Source organism: Sus scrofa, chromosome 6, assembly GCF_000003025.6.
Source record: "Sus scrofa isolate TJ Tabasco breed Duroc chromosome 6, Sscrofa11.1, whole genome shotgun sequence".
NCBI lineage: Eukaryota > Metazoa > Chordata > Mammalia > Artiodactyla > Suidae > Sus > Sus scrofa.
Genome location: NC_010448.4, coordinates 88046662 through 88062265, shown reverse-complemented (window position 1 = coordinate 88062265; position 15604 = coordinate 88046662). Strand labels below are relative to the sequence as shown.

General features: G+C 52.6%; 1 protein-coding gene across 1 annotated transcript; it reads right to left on the bottom strand.

The window, feature by feature from the left end:
* LOC100520618 (ornithine decarboxylase-like) lies at positions 361 to 15222 on the bottom strand. Its single transcript, XM_021095771.1, has 11 exons — positions 15053 to 15222; positions 13882 to 14065; positions 12967 to 13140; positions 12083 to 12255; positions 11355 to 11489; positions 10202 to 10367; positions 8928 to 9075; positions 4938 to 5038; positions 3128 to 3345; positions 2309 to 2373; positions 361 to 634 (listed from the first exon to the last, which is right to left on the bottom strand). Exons 2-10 carry the CDS (start codon positions 14062 to 14064, stop codon positions 2316 to 2318), a joined length of 1356 nt encoding a protein of 451 aa, XP_020951430.1. The 5' UTR covers position 14065; positions 15053 to 15222; the 3' UTR covers positions 361 to 634; positions 2309 to 2315.

Sequence of the window (15604 nt, the reverse complement as noted above, 5' to 3'; positions counted from 1 at the left end):
TTGCTTCCACTTCATTTTATCATTGATTTGTGTGTCTGTTTATACTCTTTTTCCAACTGGAAGGTAAGCTCTATGAGTGTGAATTCCTGCCGATCTTGTTTATCACGTGTCACCTGTGCCCGGAACAGTGCCAGGCATGGATGGATGGATGGATGGATCGATTGATCGATCGATTGATGGATCGATGGATGAATGGATGAGTGGATGGATGGATGAGTGGATGAATGAATATGTGGATGCATCAGTGGGTGAATGAATACATGGATGGATGCATGGATGCATGGAAGATTATCCACAAGTATATAGGACCACATCCAGAGGGCAAAAGACAAAACATACCAACATCTCTTACATCTGAATATAATTTTATTTTTCCCCTAAACCCACTCATATTCGTAATTCCAGACACCTCTGGGGAGGTAAGCGTGGATGTTTTCAGGCTATAGGAGGAGAAAAGTAAGTAACACATGATCTGAGAGCTGCAGATGCCCTTCCCTTCTCCTCAGGTGTCCAGGGAAGAAATTTCTCTAGCCCAAGGATACTGGCAGAGTCCTCTGATCTCGACCGAGATGGGGAGGCAGACGCAAGATTGGGAAGGCTGCTTCTGGCAGACAAGGCGGACCCTTTGCAGAGGCTGGGGATCAAAGAATGTCTTGTTTTTTTCAGGTGAAGCTTAAAAGGGATACACAAGGTGGGTGGCTTTAGCCCCTGGGGCCCACTCCCCCTTCTCTCCCTGTGGGAATGTGACTGGTCCTCCCGTTGTGTCCCTGTTCCCGCCCTTGTCAACATCCTTCCCTGGAAGACGACGTTCTCTTTTTGAGCTCAGAACTCTTCAAGTATTGTTGTTAAGGTTTTAGTGCACCCTGGGGACAGCAATAACTTTTGCCCTGTTTCAGCACTGGCTGGATCCATACCTTGTCCATCCACCCTCCCAACCTGGGCTCTTCTTAAAGCCAAAGCCAGCTCTGAGGCACACAAATAGCCCATTAACTATGTGGCCAGGAGTTCCTGTGGTGGCACAGCTGTAACGAACCAAACTAGTATTCATGAGACACAGGTTCGATCCCTGGCCTCACTCAGTGCGTTAAGGATCCAGCATTGTCGTGAGCCATGGTGTAGGTCGCAGCCATGTCTCGGATCCCATGTTGCTGTGGCTGTGGTGTAGGCTGGTGGCTACAGCTATGATTTGGCCCCTGGCATGGGAACTTCCATATGCCGTGGGTGTGGGCCTAGAAAAAGACAAAAGCTATAGGGCCAGATGCTGTGCATGCTCCCTGAGGATGCCCAGACAGGGGGGCAGGAGTGGCCTTTGAGTGGGCCAGGCCCAGAATCAGGGCCAACCAGAGGCAGGTGGTACATGAACTGACCTTGAACAAGAATCTGCATGTCTGACTTAATCCTCTCAACACCCCTGCAAGGGGGATGCTAAAATCCTCATTTCACAGATGGGGAAATGGTGGCTCTGATCACACTGCCAGTATGTGGTGAAGCCTGGATTCCTTCCAGCCCTGTCTGACTCCAACGCCAGGGCTCTCTGCACCAGAGTGGGTGCTCATGGTTCACGTAAACCTTTCTGGAACAATGCAGCAGCCACTAACTGGATGAAAGCAGGGACCAAAGCATCTTGAGGTTCTGGTCAAGGCCAGTTGCCTCACATTCCAGGGCATGGCCTCCAGGGGCACTTTTGTGACAAGCACAGGTTCCTTACTCAGCCCCACCCTGGGGTCTGGGGGTAGGGAGTAGGGAGGGGGGGGTCTGCTGCCCAGAAGAGCTAACCTAGGCTTCAGGCCCACTTAGAGAGAAACAGTCGAGTCCTAGAGGTTGCCTCATCATTTCAGAGGCATCTGAACCTATGTCCTCCATGCTGGTCCCCTCCCAACCCCAAGTACATGCTGGTCCTCCCCCCAGTACATGCTGGTCCCCCCCCACAGTACTTGCTGGTCCTCCCTTCCAGTACATGCTGGTCCTCCCCCCAGTATTTGCTGGTCCTCCCTTCCAGTACATGCTGGTGCTCCCCCAGTACATGTTGGTCCTCCCTTCCAGTACATGCTGGTCCTCCCCCAGTACATGCTGGTCCTCCCCCCAGTACATGCTGGTGCTCCCCGAGTATCTGCTCGTCCTCCCCCAGTACATGCTGGTCCTCCCCAGTACATGCTGGTGCTCCCCCAGTACATGCTGGTGCTCCCCCAGTACATGTTGGTCCTCCCTTCCAGTACATGCTGGTCCTCCCCAGTACATGCTGGTGCTCCCCAGTACATGCTGGTCCTCCCCACCAGTACCCCCCCAAAACATCCCCCCGTGGGCGCACCGAGATGTCAGAAGCGCCTCCATTCCGGCCATGTCCCAGTCTGCAGTGCGGACTCCAGCAGGCTCCTGTGGAGGGATGCGCCCGTAAACGCGTGCTCTAGAGCCGCCCCCCACTCCCCAGGAGGGAGACCCTAGGTTGGGCCCAGAAGGGATCCTGAGGCTGTGAGGGAGCCTGGAGCCAGTGGGGAAGGGACATCTGAGAAAGGAACGAGGAGAGCAGCCAAAATGATCAGTGCAGAGCAGGGGTGGGGATGGGGAGCCTTGGCCATGGGACCAAGGGTCAGTGGGGCTGCAGGGCCGCCTGTCTGCCCGCAGAGGCATCTAAGTGTCAGGGCTGTCAGAGCCGCCCAGGTGGGCCACCTTGGACTTTCCTGGGGAGAGCTTGTAACAGGGTCAACTCCCTAGGCAGAGGCCAGGGTCCAAGGTCTGCCTGACACTGTGGGCTTTGCTGGGGCCAGTGTGGGGAGTAGGGTATTTCCTGGGCCTGGGTTAAAGGATCCAGGGTTGCCACAGCTGTGGCTTGGATCCTGGTCTGGGAAGTCTGTATGCCTCGGGGTATCCACAAAAGATACCAACAAAAACAAAACCAACAAAAATTCCTCAGGCGTCTCCACTGTGCAGTCAAGTTTGAGGCCCAGTATTTTGAGCGATTATTGAATAAAATCTTCCCACTTTATAGTTGAGAAAACTGAGGTCCCATCTGCATCTGCACCTGTGATGCAACCATCAGCCACCCAAAACTCAGCCATCAGCTCCCCTTGCCAAGTTCAGGTCCTGGTGAGAGCCCCCCACTGCCCAGCCCCTTTCCTCCTCCGCACACCTGAGCTCAGGTCCCACGGTGCAGCAGATGGAGGCGGGAGGGAAGCCATTGAAAGTGGAGGTCATGACATTCGTGTAAGCGCCCATGGTGGGGAAGACCAGCCAGTCACCCACGTTCAGCTCCGGCAGCTGCAGCTCCTCCAAGAAGAGCTTGTCAAAGGCATCACACGTAGGGCCGAAGAGGATGCAGGAGAAGAGCGGTGGCTCCGGGCCGAGCTCCTGCAGGGACATGGCCGGGGGCGGGGGATGGGGGGGTCAGAGAAGGAAGAGCCCTCCCCTGCCCATCCCTCCACCCAGCTGGCAGGGTATGCCCTCTGTCATTCACCCACACTGACCAGTTCCTGGGTGGTCCCTATGTCTTAGACACTTCTCAACCCTGCCCTCATGGAGCTTGTGTTCTAGAGACATATTCCTGCCAAGTCACAGGTGCAGATGCAGATGGGACCTCAGTTTTCTCAACTATAAAGTGGGAAGGTTTTATTCAATAATTGCTCAAAATACTGAGCCTCAAACTTGGTTACACAGTGGAAACGCCTGAGGAATTTTCGTTGGTTTTGTTTTTGTTTTCTTTTTTGGCCACCCCCAGTCATATGGAGTTCCCAGACCAGGATCCCAGCCACAGCTATGGCAACACTGGATCCTTTAACCCACTATGCTGGGCAGGGGATGGAACACGTGTCCTAGTGCTACAGAGATGCCTCCGATCCTATTGAGCCACAGCGGGAACTCTTGCCTAAGGAGTTTTAACAAAGGACTGTGCAAGAGTCCCAACCCATGAGAAATTCTTTATCAATGGTCTGGACCATGGTCTGGGCATAGGGGTGTTTTAAAACTTCCTAGATGATTCGAAGGTGAAACAAAGTTTGAGAATCTCTACCTCCTAAGTTTCCTGCATCTCCAAGATTCAAGGACTCTTAGGAGTTCCTATTGTGGCTCAGGGGCTTAAGAACCTGACTAGTATCCATGAGGATGTGGGTTCAATCCCTGGCCGTGCTCAGTGGGTTAAGGATCTGGTGTTGCTGCTAGGTCACAGAGGCAGCGCACGTCTGGCATTGCTCTGGCTGTGGCGTAGGCTGGTGGCTATGGCTCTGATTAGACCCTTAGGCCGGGAACTTCCATTTTAGAGTATGGCCCTTAAAAAAAAAAAAAAAAAAGTTGAGCCAAGATTCAAAGACTCTGGAGTTCCCACTGTGACACAGTAGAAACGAATCCGACTAGAAACCATGAGGTTGCGGGTTCAATCCCTGGCCTCGATCAGTAGGTTAAAGGTCTGGCGTTGCCGTGAGCTGCAGTGTAGGTCGCAGATGCAGCTTGGATCTGGCATTGCTGTGGCTGTGGTGTAGGGCAACAGCTGTAGCTCTGATTTGACCCCTAGCCCGGGAACCTCCATATGCCGCAGGTGCAGCCCAAAAAAGCAAAAAAAAAAAAAAAAAAAAAAAGATTCAAGGATTCTGGATCCAAAAATGCAGTGATATAGAGGGGGTGTACATGGGAACACACACAGCCAAACAGATGCACACACACACCCCTACAGACTCATGGATCAGACGTCCGCCTTCCTGCACAGGTGCACATGGACAGGTCCATGCAGAGAAACACACACACAGAAGAGCGTATGCCAGTACACACGGGCACACATGCACATCCCAGTACATGCACATGCTGTGGCCATCTGCCAGAGCACTGATAACCTGAGCTCCTCCACCTCTCCCCCTCGCAAGCAGGAACCTGGCCTCTTGGGGCAGGGGGCTGGACCCAGTAGTCTCAGGTCAGGTCCAGGAGGCACCAGGACCCCACAAAGCTCTCCGAACCTTCACCACAATGGGTATCTTGGGTTCAGGATCCCGGAGGAAGACACGGAAGTCGCCGTAGTAGCCATCGTTGAGATAGTATAGCAGCTTTCGGTGGCCTCCTGTGAGCAGGCAGAGGTGAGCTCAGCCGGGTCTCAACGCCGATCCTCAACATCCGAGCCCAGCACCCCTGGGGGAGGCCTGACCCTCTGCCCAGCACTGGATAACCCGTTTTCTGCTCCAGACGTCGTGCCTGAAGCCATGCACAACTGGGGACTGTCTCCCATAAGAATGTTCCTCTCTGCTTCCCCCATAAGAATGTTCCTCCTCCTCCTAATAATAATTATAATGATAATATAACTAACATACCATGAGATATAAGCCCAGGCATCGTTCTAAGCTCTCTACATGTATTAAACTACTTAATCCTTTTAACTACACTCTGAGTACAGTTGAGAAAATGGACTTTCATCAGAAGTCACACAGGAGGTTGTGGCAGGGCTGGGATTTGTCCCCAGGACCCAGGGCTCAGGTTCTCTGCCCTCACCTTAGACCAGCTTCCCCGAGCACCTGCTACATGAGCCAAAACTGGGAGCAATAGTTTTTTCGTGACACGATTCCGTCATGCTTTTTCCTACAGATGGGCTGATTTGCCAGTTTTCTTCCTCAAAGGGGTACCCTCTAAACCACATTTTCTTATGTTATGTATTCTTTTTTTTTTTTCTTTTTTTAGGGCCACACCTGCAGCATATGGAATCTCCCAGGCTAGGGGTCAAGCCAGAGCTTCTGCTGCCTGCCTATGCCACAGCCACAGCAACGTGGGATCCAAGCCACATCTTCAACCTACACAACAGCTCATGGCAAACACCAGACCCTTAACCCAACAAGCAAGGCCATGGATCAAATCTGCATCCTCACAGACACTCTGTAGGGTTCTTAACCAGTTGAGCCACGATGGGAACTCCATTTTATTTTCTTTTTATGCTTTTTAGGGCTGCACCTGAAGCATGTGGAGGTTCCCAGGCTAGGGGTCGAATTGGAGCTACAACTGCCAGCCTACGCCACAGCCTCAGCAACGCGGGATCCGAGCTGCGTCTGCAACCTACACCACAGCTCATGGCAACGCCAGAGCCTCAACCCACTGAGCGAGGCCAGGGATCGAACCCGCAACCTCATGGTTCCCAGTCAGATTTGTTTCTGCTGTACCATGATGGGAACTCCGGGAACTCCATTTTCTGTATCCTTGATGCTCTGGCACCGGGGGCCCTGCTGATCCTGGAGAGACTGCTCTTCCCTGGGCTGGTTATTTCCTAGAGGTAGCAAACAACTGCCTTACACATGTGCCTTTCTTGTGCAGGCCAAGCAATCTAGCGCCCATGCCACAAACAGCCTCTTGGATGGAGTTCCCCTAGCTCGAGCCAAAACCCCTAAGGACCCCAGGGCAGTCTTTACACCCGCCACCCACCCACCAAAATTACTCAAACTGGCCAAAGCCAAACCTGCCTTTCCAGCTCACCCTGCCTCACCGCACCTCATCCATTCCTTCCCAGTAAAACCACAACAGAGGCTATCACCAGGCTTTCCCCTTGATGCTTCTGTGTCCTGACAGGCATGGCCCTTCCTCTCACTGCCCTGCCCACAGGGCCAGGCCTCTGGTTTCTAGGAATTGTGAGCAAAAATTTGTCCTTCGTGACAGTTATTTCCTGGTCTTACACAACCTGACCAAACAAACCCCAGGTACACTGAAAAACAGTACCCGACTCTGACAAGCAAAGGATGCAGCACAGTTGTCACCCCCCTCCGTTGAAACACTCTACCTCTGTGGATGTTGCTGAAGTAAGTGCAAGGCAGCTTTCTCCCCAGCTCCATCCTACTCCTGGTGTGGTTTGAGCTGGTGATCACCTATGACCCCCAGATCCTTTGGATGGGATCTACTGCCCAGCCAGTGTCTTCACAGCCATGCTCCCTTTGTCCTTAGAACATCTAAACTTGGGACTTTGCACTGATTGCTGTTAACACCGGGGGCACCGTGTCGCATTTGGGCATTTAGATGCCCAGATCTTCCTGAATATTGATGTTCTCCCTCTGGGTCTACTTCCCACCATCCCCTCCCCTCTTCCCAGCGTCTAGCACTGATCCCGTCTCCTGCTGCCACAGCCCCGAATTGGCCCTAAGTCATGAGAGGGAGTCAAGACATCCCCGAGGTCAAGAGCTCAGCTCTGCTTGGCAAGTTCTGCAAAGCCAAGGGCACCAGCCTTTGCGTCAGACTCAGGTCCAGCTGCCCTATCAACTAGGTGCGCTGCCTCCGACAAGTCACTTTCTCTGTCTGAGCCTCAGTGTCTCTCTCTCTCTGCAAAATGGGAATGACCTCAAACTACCTCACAGGGCTGTGGAGCAGAAAGGAGATAAAATATGTATTTCACACATAGTAGATACGTAATAATCGGCAGCTCTTGTTATTGTGCGAATAAAAATAATAAGTCCCCTCAATGCTACAGTTAGAGGATGGCTTGAAACCTTCTGCTTCCTCTCGCCATGTTCCTTCATGGGACATTTTGCGAAGAAACGCAATCAGCTGACACAAGTGCCTTCGGGATTACAAAGCTGTGGGCCAATCATTTAACAAAAGGACAAGGGAGGGAGTTCCCGTCTTTGCACAGTGGAAACGAATCCAACTAGGAACCATGAGGTGGTGGGTTCAATCCCTGGCCTCGCTCAGTGGGTTAAGGATCTAGCATTGCTGTGAGCTGTGGTGTAGGTCACAGACACAGCTCGGATCTGGCATTGCTATGGCTCTGGCGTAGGCTGGCAGCTTTGGCTCTGATTAGACCCCTAGCCCAGGAACCTCCATATGCCACAGGTGCAGCCCTAAAAAGACAAAAAAAAAAAAAAAAGGATAAGGGAGGAGAATAAAGGAAGTTATAAATATTTAGATATCAGTTATCAGAAAGCCACAGAGAATAAAGAGGACTAAGCCAGCGAGGGAGATCTCTTCACACTCTCTATCTCGTCATGAAATGTAGTTTCTGATTAGCTCGCTTTGTGAGAGGAGCAAACCCAGCCTACCCCTGCCACAAAAATAACAATCATAAACTCTTCTAGGAGTTCCTGCTGTGGCACAGTGGGTTAAGGATCTGGCGTTGCCACAGCTGTGGCATAGGTCACAGCTACAGCTTGGATATGATCCCTGGCCCGGGAACTACCACATGCTACAGGTGCAGCCGAAAAGAAAAAAAAAAAAAAAACCACCACCACCAACCAAAAAACCTCTTCTGCGGTGGTTGACCTCTATTGTCAAAGGTTGACCCTGTAGGTGTCACCCTTAACCTTCAAGCCATGATAACATTATAGCCTTCTGATTTGTTGTAAGAATTTGTATTTACTCATTATACTTTGGGGTGTAAGAATTTATACCTGCTAGAAAACGCTTACTGGGCAAGTTTAAGTTGCACACTAGCACAATGGTGTCCATGAACCTCATGGGCTGTTTTCTGTGACTTCCCCTCCATAAACGAAATAGAAATCCATTAGCTACTTAAGAAGAATGAAGACCCTCTGTCTTGGTTCTCACCTCTCAGTCTAGTTGAGAACAACAAACTAGTGATACTAGGAGTTCCTGTTGTGGCTCAGTGGTTAACAAATCCGACTAGGAACCACGAAGTTGTGGGTTCAGTCCCTGGCCTCGATAGGTGGGTTAAGGATCTGGCATTACCATGAGCTGAGGTGTAGGTTGCAGACACGGTTCGGATCTGGCGTTGCTGGGGCTGTCGTGTAGGCCAGCAGCTACAGCTCCAATTCGACCCCTAGCCTGGGAACCTCCGTATGCCGTGGGTGTGGCCCTAAAAAGCAAAAAAAAAAAAAAAAAAGTGATACTAACAGGTTCATTCCTATACCCCTTTGAAGCTTCTTTCCTGCTAATTAGGCACTCCAGGGTGGAGCCCGGACCCTCTGCCCACCCTCCTCCGCCCCCCAAAGGCCAGGGGACACTTAGACATTGGCCTGCCCACCCACCGGGCTGCACCACAGCCTTCTTGGCAATGATGTTGACAGCGATCGTGCAGACAGGCGCTGCGTAGAAGCGACCAGGCTCCGCGATGATTTCGACACCACTGCCCTCGGGGAAGTCCTGGGCCAGGGTGGCGTTGATCACTCCTGCCATCTGCAAGGACAGACACAGCCCCTAATGTGGCCAGGCCCTATGCAGGGGCTTTACCTGCATTGTCTCCATTCCCTGGACTGCACTGTGGGGACGTGTTATCATCTCCATTTTGCTAGGGAGGAAACAGGTAGAGACTGTGGCCCAGGGAGTTCCTGTTGTGGCTCAGTGGTAACGAATCCAACTAGTATCCATGAGGACATGGATTCGAAGCCTGACCTCACTCATTGGGTTAAGGATCCAGTGTTGCGGTGAGCTGTGGTGTAGGTCGCAGATGTGCTCAGATCCCACATTGCTGTGGCTGTGGTGCAGGTCGGCAGCTGCAGCTCTGATTGGACCTCTAGCCTGGGAACTTCATATGCCATGGGTGCAGACTTAGAGAGACAAAAAAAAAAAAAAAGAAAGGAAGAAAGGAAGGAAGGAAGGATAGGAAAGGAAGGAAAAAAGGAAGAAAGAAGAAACTGTGGCCCAGAGAGGGGAAGTAACTCATTCAAGGGAAACAGCAAGTGTATAGGCTATAGCACCCTGAGTTGTCTGAATCTGGACCCATTTAAATTAACACACAGTCAGCAAAGACGTCATGGCTCAGTGGTTAATGAATCTGACTAGAAAACATGAGGTTTCAGGTTTGATCCCTGGCCTCACTTAGTGGGTTAAGGATCCAGCGTTGCCTTAAGCAGTGGTGTAGATTGCAGATGAGTTGCTGTGGCCGTGGTGTAAGCCAGCAGCTGTAGCTCCGATTAGACCCCTAGCCTGGGAACCTCCATATGCCATGGGAGCAGCCCAAGAAAAGACTAAATAAATAAATAAAAATAAAAATAAGTTAATACACAGTCAGCAAAGATGAAATGTTCCCAGTCTCAGGGACAGCAAACTCCTACCTGACTATAGCTTAACTGGAGACAGCAACTAATGTGTCTAAAGAAAGACACGGAGCCAGATACACACGTCTTCTCATATATGCTCATAGACCGTGTAAATATTGTCAGACAAAGAGCTCTCAAAAAGACAAATCCAGCTACATACACACGTACGACTCACTGTTACACAAGCTCCCAGTGCACAAACACACAGACTCTGTCCCCTAATCCCAGGCTGAGGCACCAGCTCCCTCTCATCCTCCCCTTACTTCTTCAAACTTAGGGTCGAGGCCCTCCTCTCCAGGGAAGCCCCCTCCGATGTCCAGGAAATTCATGTCATGCCCGATCCTGAGGCCCATCTCAAACAAACACCGGCAGTCGGCAATGGCCTGCTTGAAACTGTTGGGTGTCTGGCAGCTGGAGCCAACGTGGAAGCTGAACACATGTCAAGTGACATGCAGAGAAGCACACATGAAAACACAAGGGTCAGTAGGAAGAGAGGCACAGTCAGAAACATCGATGTATGGTCACCCTTGAGTCGTGGCACTCATGGTGAACTTGAGTGGTGGTCACCTCTCTTAGCTGCCCCCTCCAAGGGCCCCATTGCAGGGGCTCCCCTCCTCTTCCCCCCTGGAAGGTATGTGCTCAGAATCCCAAATCCCCACACCTACGAGCAGGGCGGGCAGAGGAACCTATTAGGGCCAGGTGGGGTATAGCCAGTGCAAAAGTCCTGGGGGCACCGTAATACTAAGTAATCAAGATAAATAACATTTAATGCCATAGCTGTAAAGAGCAAAATTTATTCAAAAACACCCATAATGAATGAAATATTATGAATGTAAATAAAGATAAGATTGGTAACAGTGATTGGAACACTGAAGAACAAGGAAAAATCAGAAACCCCCCATCCCGTCTTTAGTTCAAATTTTGATGTTTTCCTCCTCATGAATTTTTTTGCATTACTTCTGAATTTTTTCAGGAGTTCCCATTGTGACTTGATGGGTTAAGAAGCTGACATAGTATCCATGAGGTTGAGGGTTTGATCCCTGGCCTGGCTCATTGGGTTAAAATCCTGCGTTGCTGTGGCTGTGGTGTAGGCTGGCAGCTGCAGCCCTGATTCTACACCTAGCTGGAAACTTCCATATGCCACAGACACAACTGTAAAAAAAAAAAAAAATTCAAATATGGTATTAAAATGTTATTCATCTATGAGTTCTAAGTTTTTTGGCATCCCCTTAAATTTTGCTCCCAAGGCTAGTGCCTCCTTTGCCCCACCCTAGTCCCAAATAGCACTCAGCTTCTCACTGAGGACAGATGTGCATCTTGAGGTCCAGAGGCACCAGTACTGAGTGAAGGGCACTCAGTGAGTTGAAGGCTGGAGACAGGCCGTGGAAACCAGGTAGGGAAAGCCAGCGCACTTACCTGGTTCCAACCACCGCCACCCCCAGGTCTCTGGCGGACTTGAGCAGATGTTCACATAGCTCCAGCCTGGCCCCAAACTTGGTGCTCAGAGAGAAGATGCTTTCGCTGTCCTGGGTCCACAGCCGGAGGACCAGCCTGGGACAAGGGCATGAGGGAACCGAGGGTTTCTTAGGCACATGATCCCAGAGGCCTGGATGTGTTCAACCCCATCCCCAATTCCCCTCCATCTTCCCACCCACCCCTGCCTAGTTCCTCCAGACTGACCAGCCACAGTGTCCCAAGGAATGAATGCCCACTAATTGAAGACTTTTGCCCAGGCAAGAAAAACAGGAAAAGGACACAATTATAAATATACCTTCCACATGCCTCCATGCCACAGGATCAGCTATTTAAATAACTTTCCCAAGACCACACAGCATGTGACAAATGAATCTGAAATGGGAGCCCTGGTCTCCCCAACTCCAGGGGGAGAGCTTTTGCCATGAGGTCGCCTAATGCCAGACCCCCTAATGCAAGGCTCTGCCCAGGGTCCATGCAGACATGGGCACCAGTGTGCAGCAGGGAAGGCATCGGGCCACTGACCCAAATCCTTGTTCTTTGCTCCTGGGGGCTGGTGCCAGTCACTGCATGGGACCACCTCCACCTGGTTCCTGCAGCTCAACCCCATCTCCGGAGCCCCAGACTTGCTGTGTCTGCTCCGCCTGTCCACACCCCACTGCTGGTCTCACCTGGCCCCCGGGTAGTGCTGAGCCACCTTGATTAGCTCCTCCTCGCTGTCAAAGGTCAAGAGCTGCACCCCGTGGTGGGCGGCGTACAGGATGTGCGAGACAGGTTTGCAGGGGTTGGCGTAGATGATGCGTGAGGGGGGCACGCCCAGACCCAGCACCTGCTCCAGCTCCCCCTGGCATGGGTGACAGCCAGAGTAAGGGGCTGCCCCACTGCCTCTTTACTCTCTGGGGGCAGGAACCCTGGGTATGAGCGAAAGGGGCTGCCCTTGACCGAACCCCTACTGTGCAGAGTACCGAGCACAAATCACGCTCTTTAGGCTTCTAGACTATTCTAAGGAAAGTATAGTTGTTCTTATTTTATTTTACTTTTGTTTTTTAGGGCTGCACCTGCAGCATATGGAAGTTCCCAGCCTAGGGGTCGACAGCCACAGTAATGCAAGATCTGAGCCGAGTCTGCGACCTACACCACAGCTCACGGCCATGCTGGATCTTTAACCCACTGAGCGAGGCCAGGAATCGAACCCATGTCTTCATGGATACTAGTCAGATTCGTTTCCACTGCGCCGCAACGGGAACTCCTGTCCCCATTTTAAAGATGAGAAAACAGAAACTCAGGTGAAATGGCTATGCTGGGACAGGGGACTGTGGCTTCAAGCTTATGCTTTCCCTCATTCCCTTAGCCTGTCTGCCTTAGTCACCTGGACCAGAGGAAGGTGAACCACTCATAGTTCATTCATGTATTCCTTCCAAAACAAGTGAGGATCACACGTATCAGCCACTGTTCTTGGCATTGCAGGCCCAACTCCGGGATCCTGGCCACTGGCTTTTGTTCCCCAGGAAGGGTCGGGTCTGTAAACGAGGCAACCAGCTGAGCCCAGGCTCACCTGACTGGCACAGTCGAAGCCGGTGCCCAGGGCGGCCAGGACACGCAGCACCCAGGGGTTGTTGTTGCACTTCACAGCATAGAAGGGTGAGACCCTCGGCAGGGCCTGGTGGAAGAGCTGGTGGCGTCTGGGCAGCACGTCCAGGTTGGCCACCATGAAGGGGTCTTGGACATCCTGCCAGGACAGGGAAAGAGGGAGGGCAGGCTGGGGAGTGGCTTGTCTCATCTAATCCTCAAAGCAACTCTATGGGGTAAAAACCATCACTGTTGCCATCTCAAAGGTGGGGAAACAAAGACTCAGAAAAAGGACATCACTGGCTCAAGGTCACACGGCAAGTACAGGATCTGATGCCAGACCTTCTAGCTCTTAAAGCAAGGGGACAGGAGTTCCCGATCTGGCTCAGTGGTTAACACATCCGACTAGGAACCATGAGCTTGCGGGTTCGATCCCTGGCCTCGCTCAGTGGGTTAAGGATCCGGCGTTGCTGTAAGCTGTGGTGTAGGTTGCAGATGCGGCTCAGATCCCACATTGCTGTGGCTGTGGCTGTGGCGTAGGTGGCAGCTATAGCTCTGATTAGACTCCTAGCCTGGGAACCTCCATATGCCACAGGTACAGCCCTAGAAAAGACAAAAAATAAAATAAAATAAAAGTGGGGGGGGACAAAAGGGCCACAAGAAGTTGGATTTAACCCTCAACCTACTGGCTTGGCAGTGGGTAAAACTCCTAGTGATGGGGTGGGGAGGGAGCTAGAAGGGGACAGAATTGTATCATCATCCCCAGTACAACGGAGCCTAGGAATAAGACGCAGGAAACTGACATAAAACCACAAAACAGAAAGTCTTATTTTTTGCCCACCAGAGTAGGGTCGGAGACTCACCCTCTCCCCCGCTGCCCCTCCCGACACATCCCTCCTACCCCATCGGAGAGCTCCCTGATCTTCTTCAGAACCACCTGCCAGGCAGTCTCCCCAGGCTCCAGGAGGATGAGATCCTTTGGCCACATGCTTCCAGGGCTTTCTCCACTCTCCTTTGAGGTCCCAACAGGGGCGCTCATCCCGAGCACTCCACCTAAGCCCTCGGCCAGGCACTGTTCCGACATCCTGGAAAGGGCTTGCTCTGAGGACCCAGCCTCTTCCCTCCGCCTCGCTCCCCGCTGGCCCTGAAGCCAGAATTCCCAGGCCAGTAAGCCTCCCACTGAGCCACACAGAGCTCCATGGAGCGCTGGTGAACGTTCCCATCTGCAAAATGGGCTACTGGCCCTGCCCAGCCTGCTTCAGAGATGGGGAAGGGGACCAAGCAAGATGTTCAGGCCGTGCACACAGAGCAGAGGGTTGGATTCCTTTTTCAGGCTCCTCCACACAGGTGCTCCTGTTCATAGATGAGAAAACTGAGGCGCAGAAATGATACATGTCAAGTCCAGGATCTTCAGATTGTAGGGCTCAGAGCCAGGACCTATGAGATGATCTAGGTCCAAAGTCTCCATTCTACACACAAGGACGAGAGACCCAGAGAGAGGAAGGGACTTTCTGAGGCCACCCAATGGTTGGTGGCAGAGCTGGGACTGGCACCTGGGCTCCCTAGAGCAGCCACTGGAACTGCTGCCAGCCACGCATCCTTGAGACCTAAGCGAGGGCGGCCTGCAGGCAGAGTCCTTCTGCTTCTGCACTTGGGACTGTACCCCCGTGGCCCTCACACCACAGCCACACCCACCTGGTGCCGATCATGACCTGCTTCCTCAGGCACAGCCCAGGCGACTGGTATCTGCAGGGTCTGGGCTTCGGTGAAATCCCACAGGAAGAGCAGAACCCCTGCCCCCATCTCAAGGCCCAGAGCAAGTACCAGCCCAGGCCATCCCTCCAAACCTTGGGCAGCCCTGCCTGCTCAGCCCAGACCCCCCAGGTCCCAAGAACTAACCCTCCCCTGTCACCCACGCGACAGGATCACCGAGCGAGGTCAAACTCCTGTTGCAAGGGAAGGTCAGCAAGAGTCAGAGTAGCCCCCCCCCACCGGGAACCCTGTCATCCACACTTCCCACCGCACAGACAGAACCCCCAAGGGCCCCGAGGTCTCCAGAGGACTCAGCAAACCTGGAGGAGGTCTGGGGGTAGAACCGGGCCTCACACTCCAGTCCCAGGCTGGTTCCACTGTCTCAGAGCGAGAGCTGCTCTCTCCTGGTGCTGCGCCTCTTAAATATCCCTCGCTGGAAGTTTCTCTGAATGGACAAGTGAGCTGTCTGTGTCACCCAGTGTCTAGTCATATCCCCCTCCTTGGCTCCACCTCCTCTTTATGTGGGCTGACAAGGTCTCTGTGACATGCTGGCCCTCTCAGCCTGAAGCCATCATCTTGGGGCCAGCTGGCCTCTGGCATGTTGCCTGACATCTCCTGACAACTCACACCCACCTCTGTGCTGGACCCACTTTCATGCTGGGACCCACCTCTGTGCTGGACCCACTTTCGTGCTGGGACCCACCTCTGTCCTGGACCCACTTTTGTGCTGGACCAACCTCTGCACTGGACCCACCTCTGTGCTGAGACCCACCCCTGTGCTGAGACCCACCCCCTCTGCCAGCCTGCTCCTGCCCTGACTCCTCTCTTCTGCCAGCCCTGCCTTGGCATTCTGCTCCCTGGGGCCCGCCAAC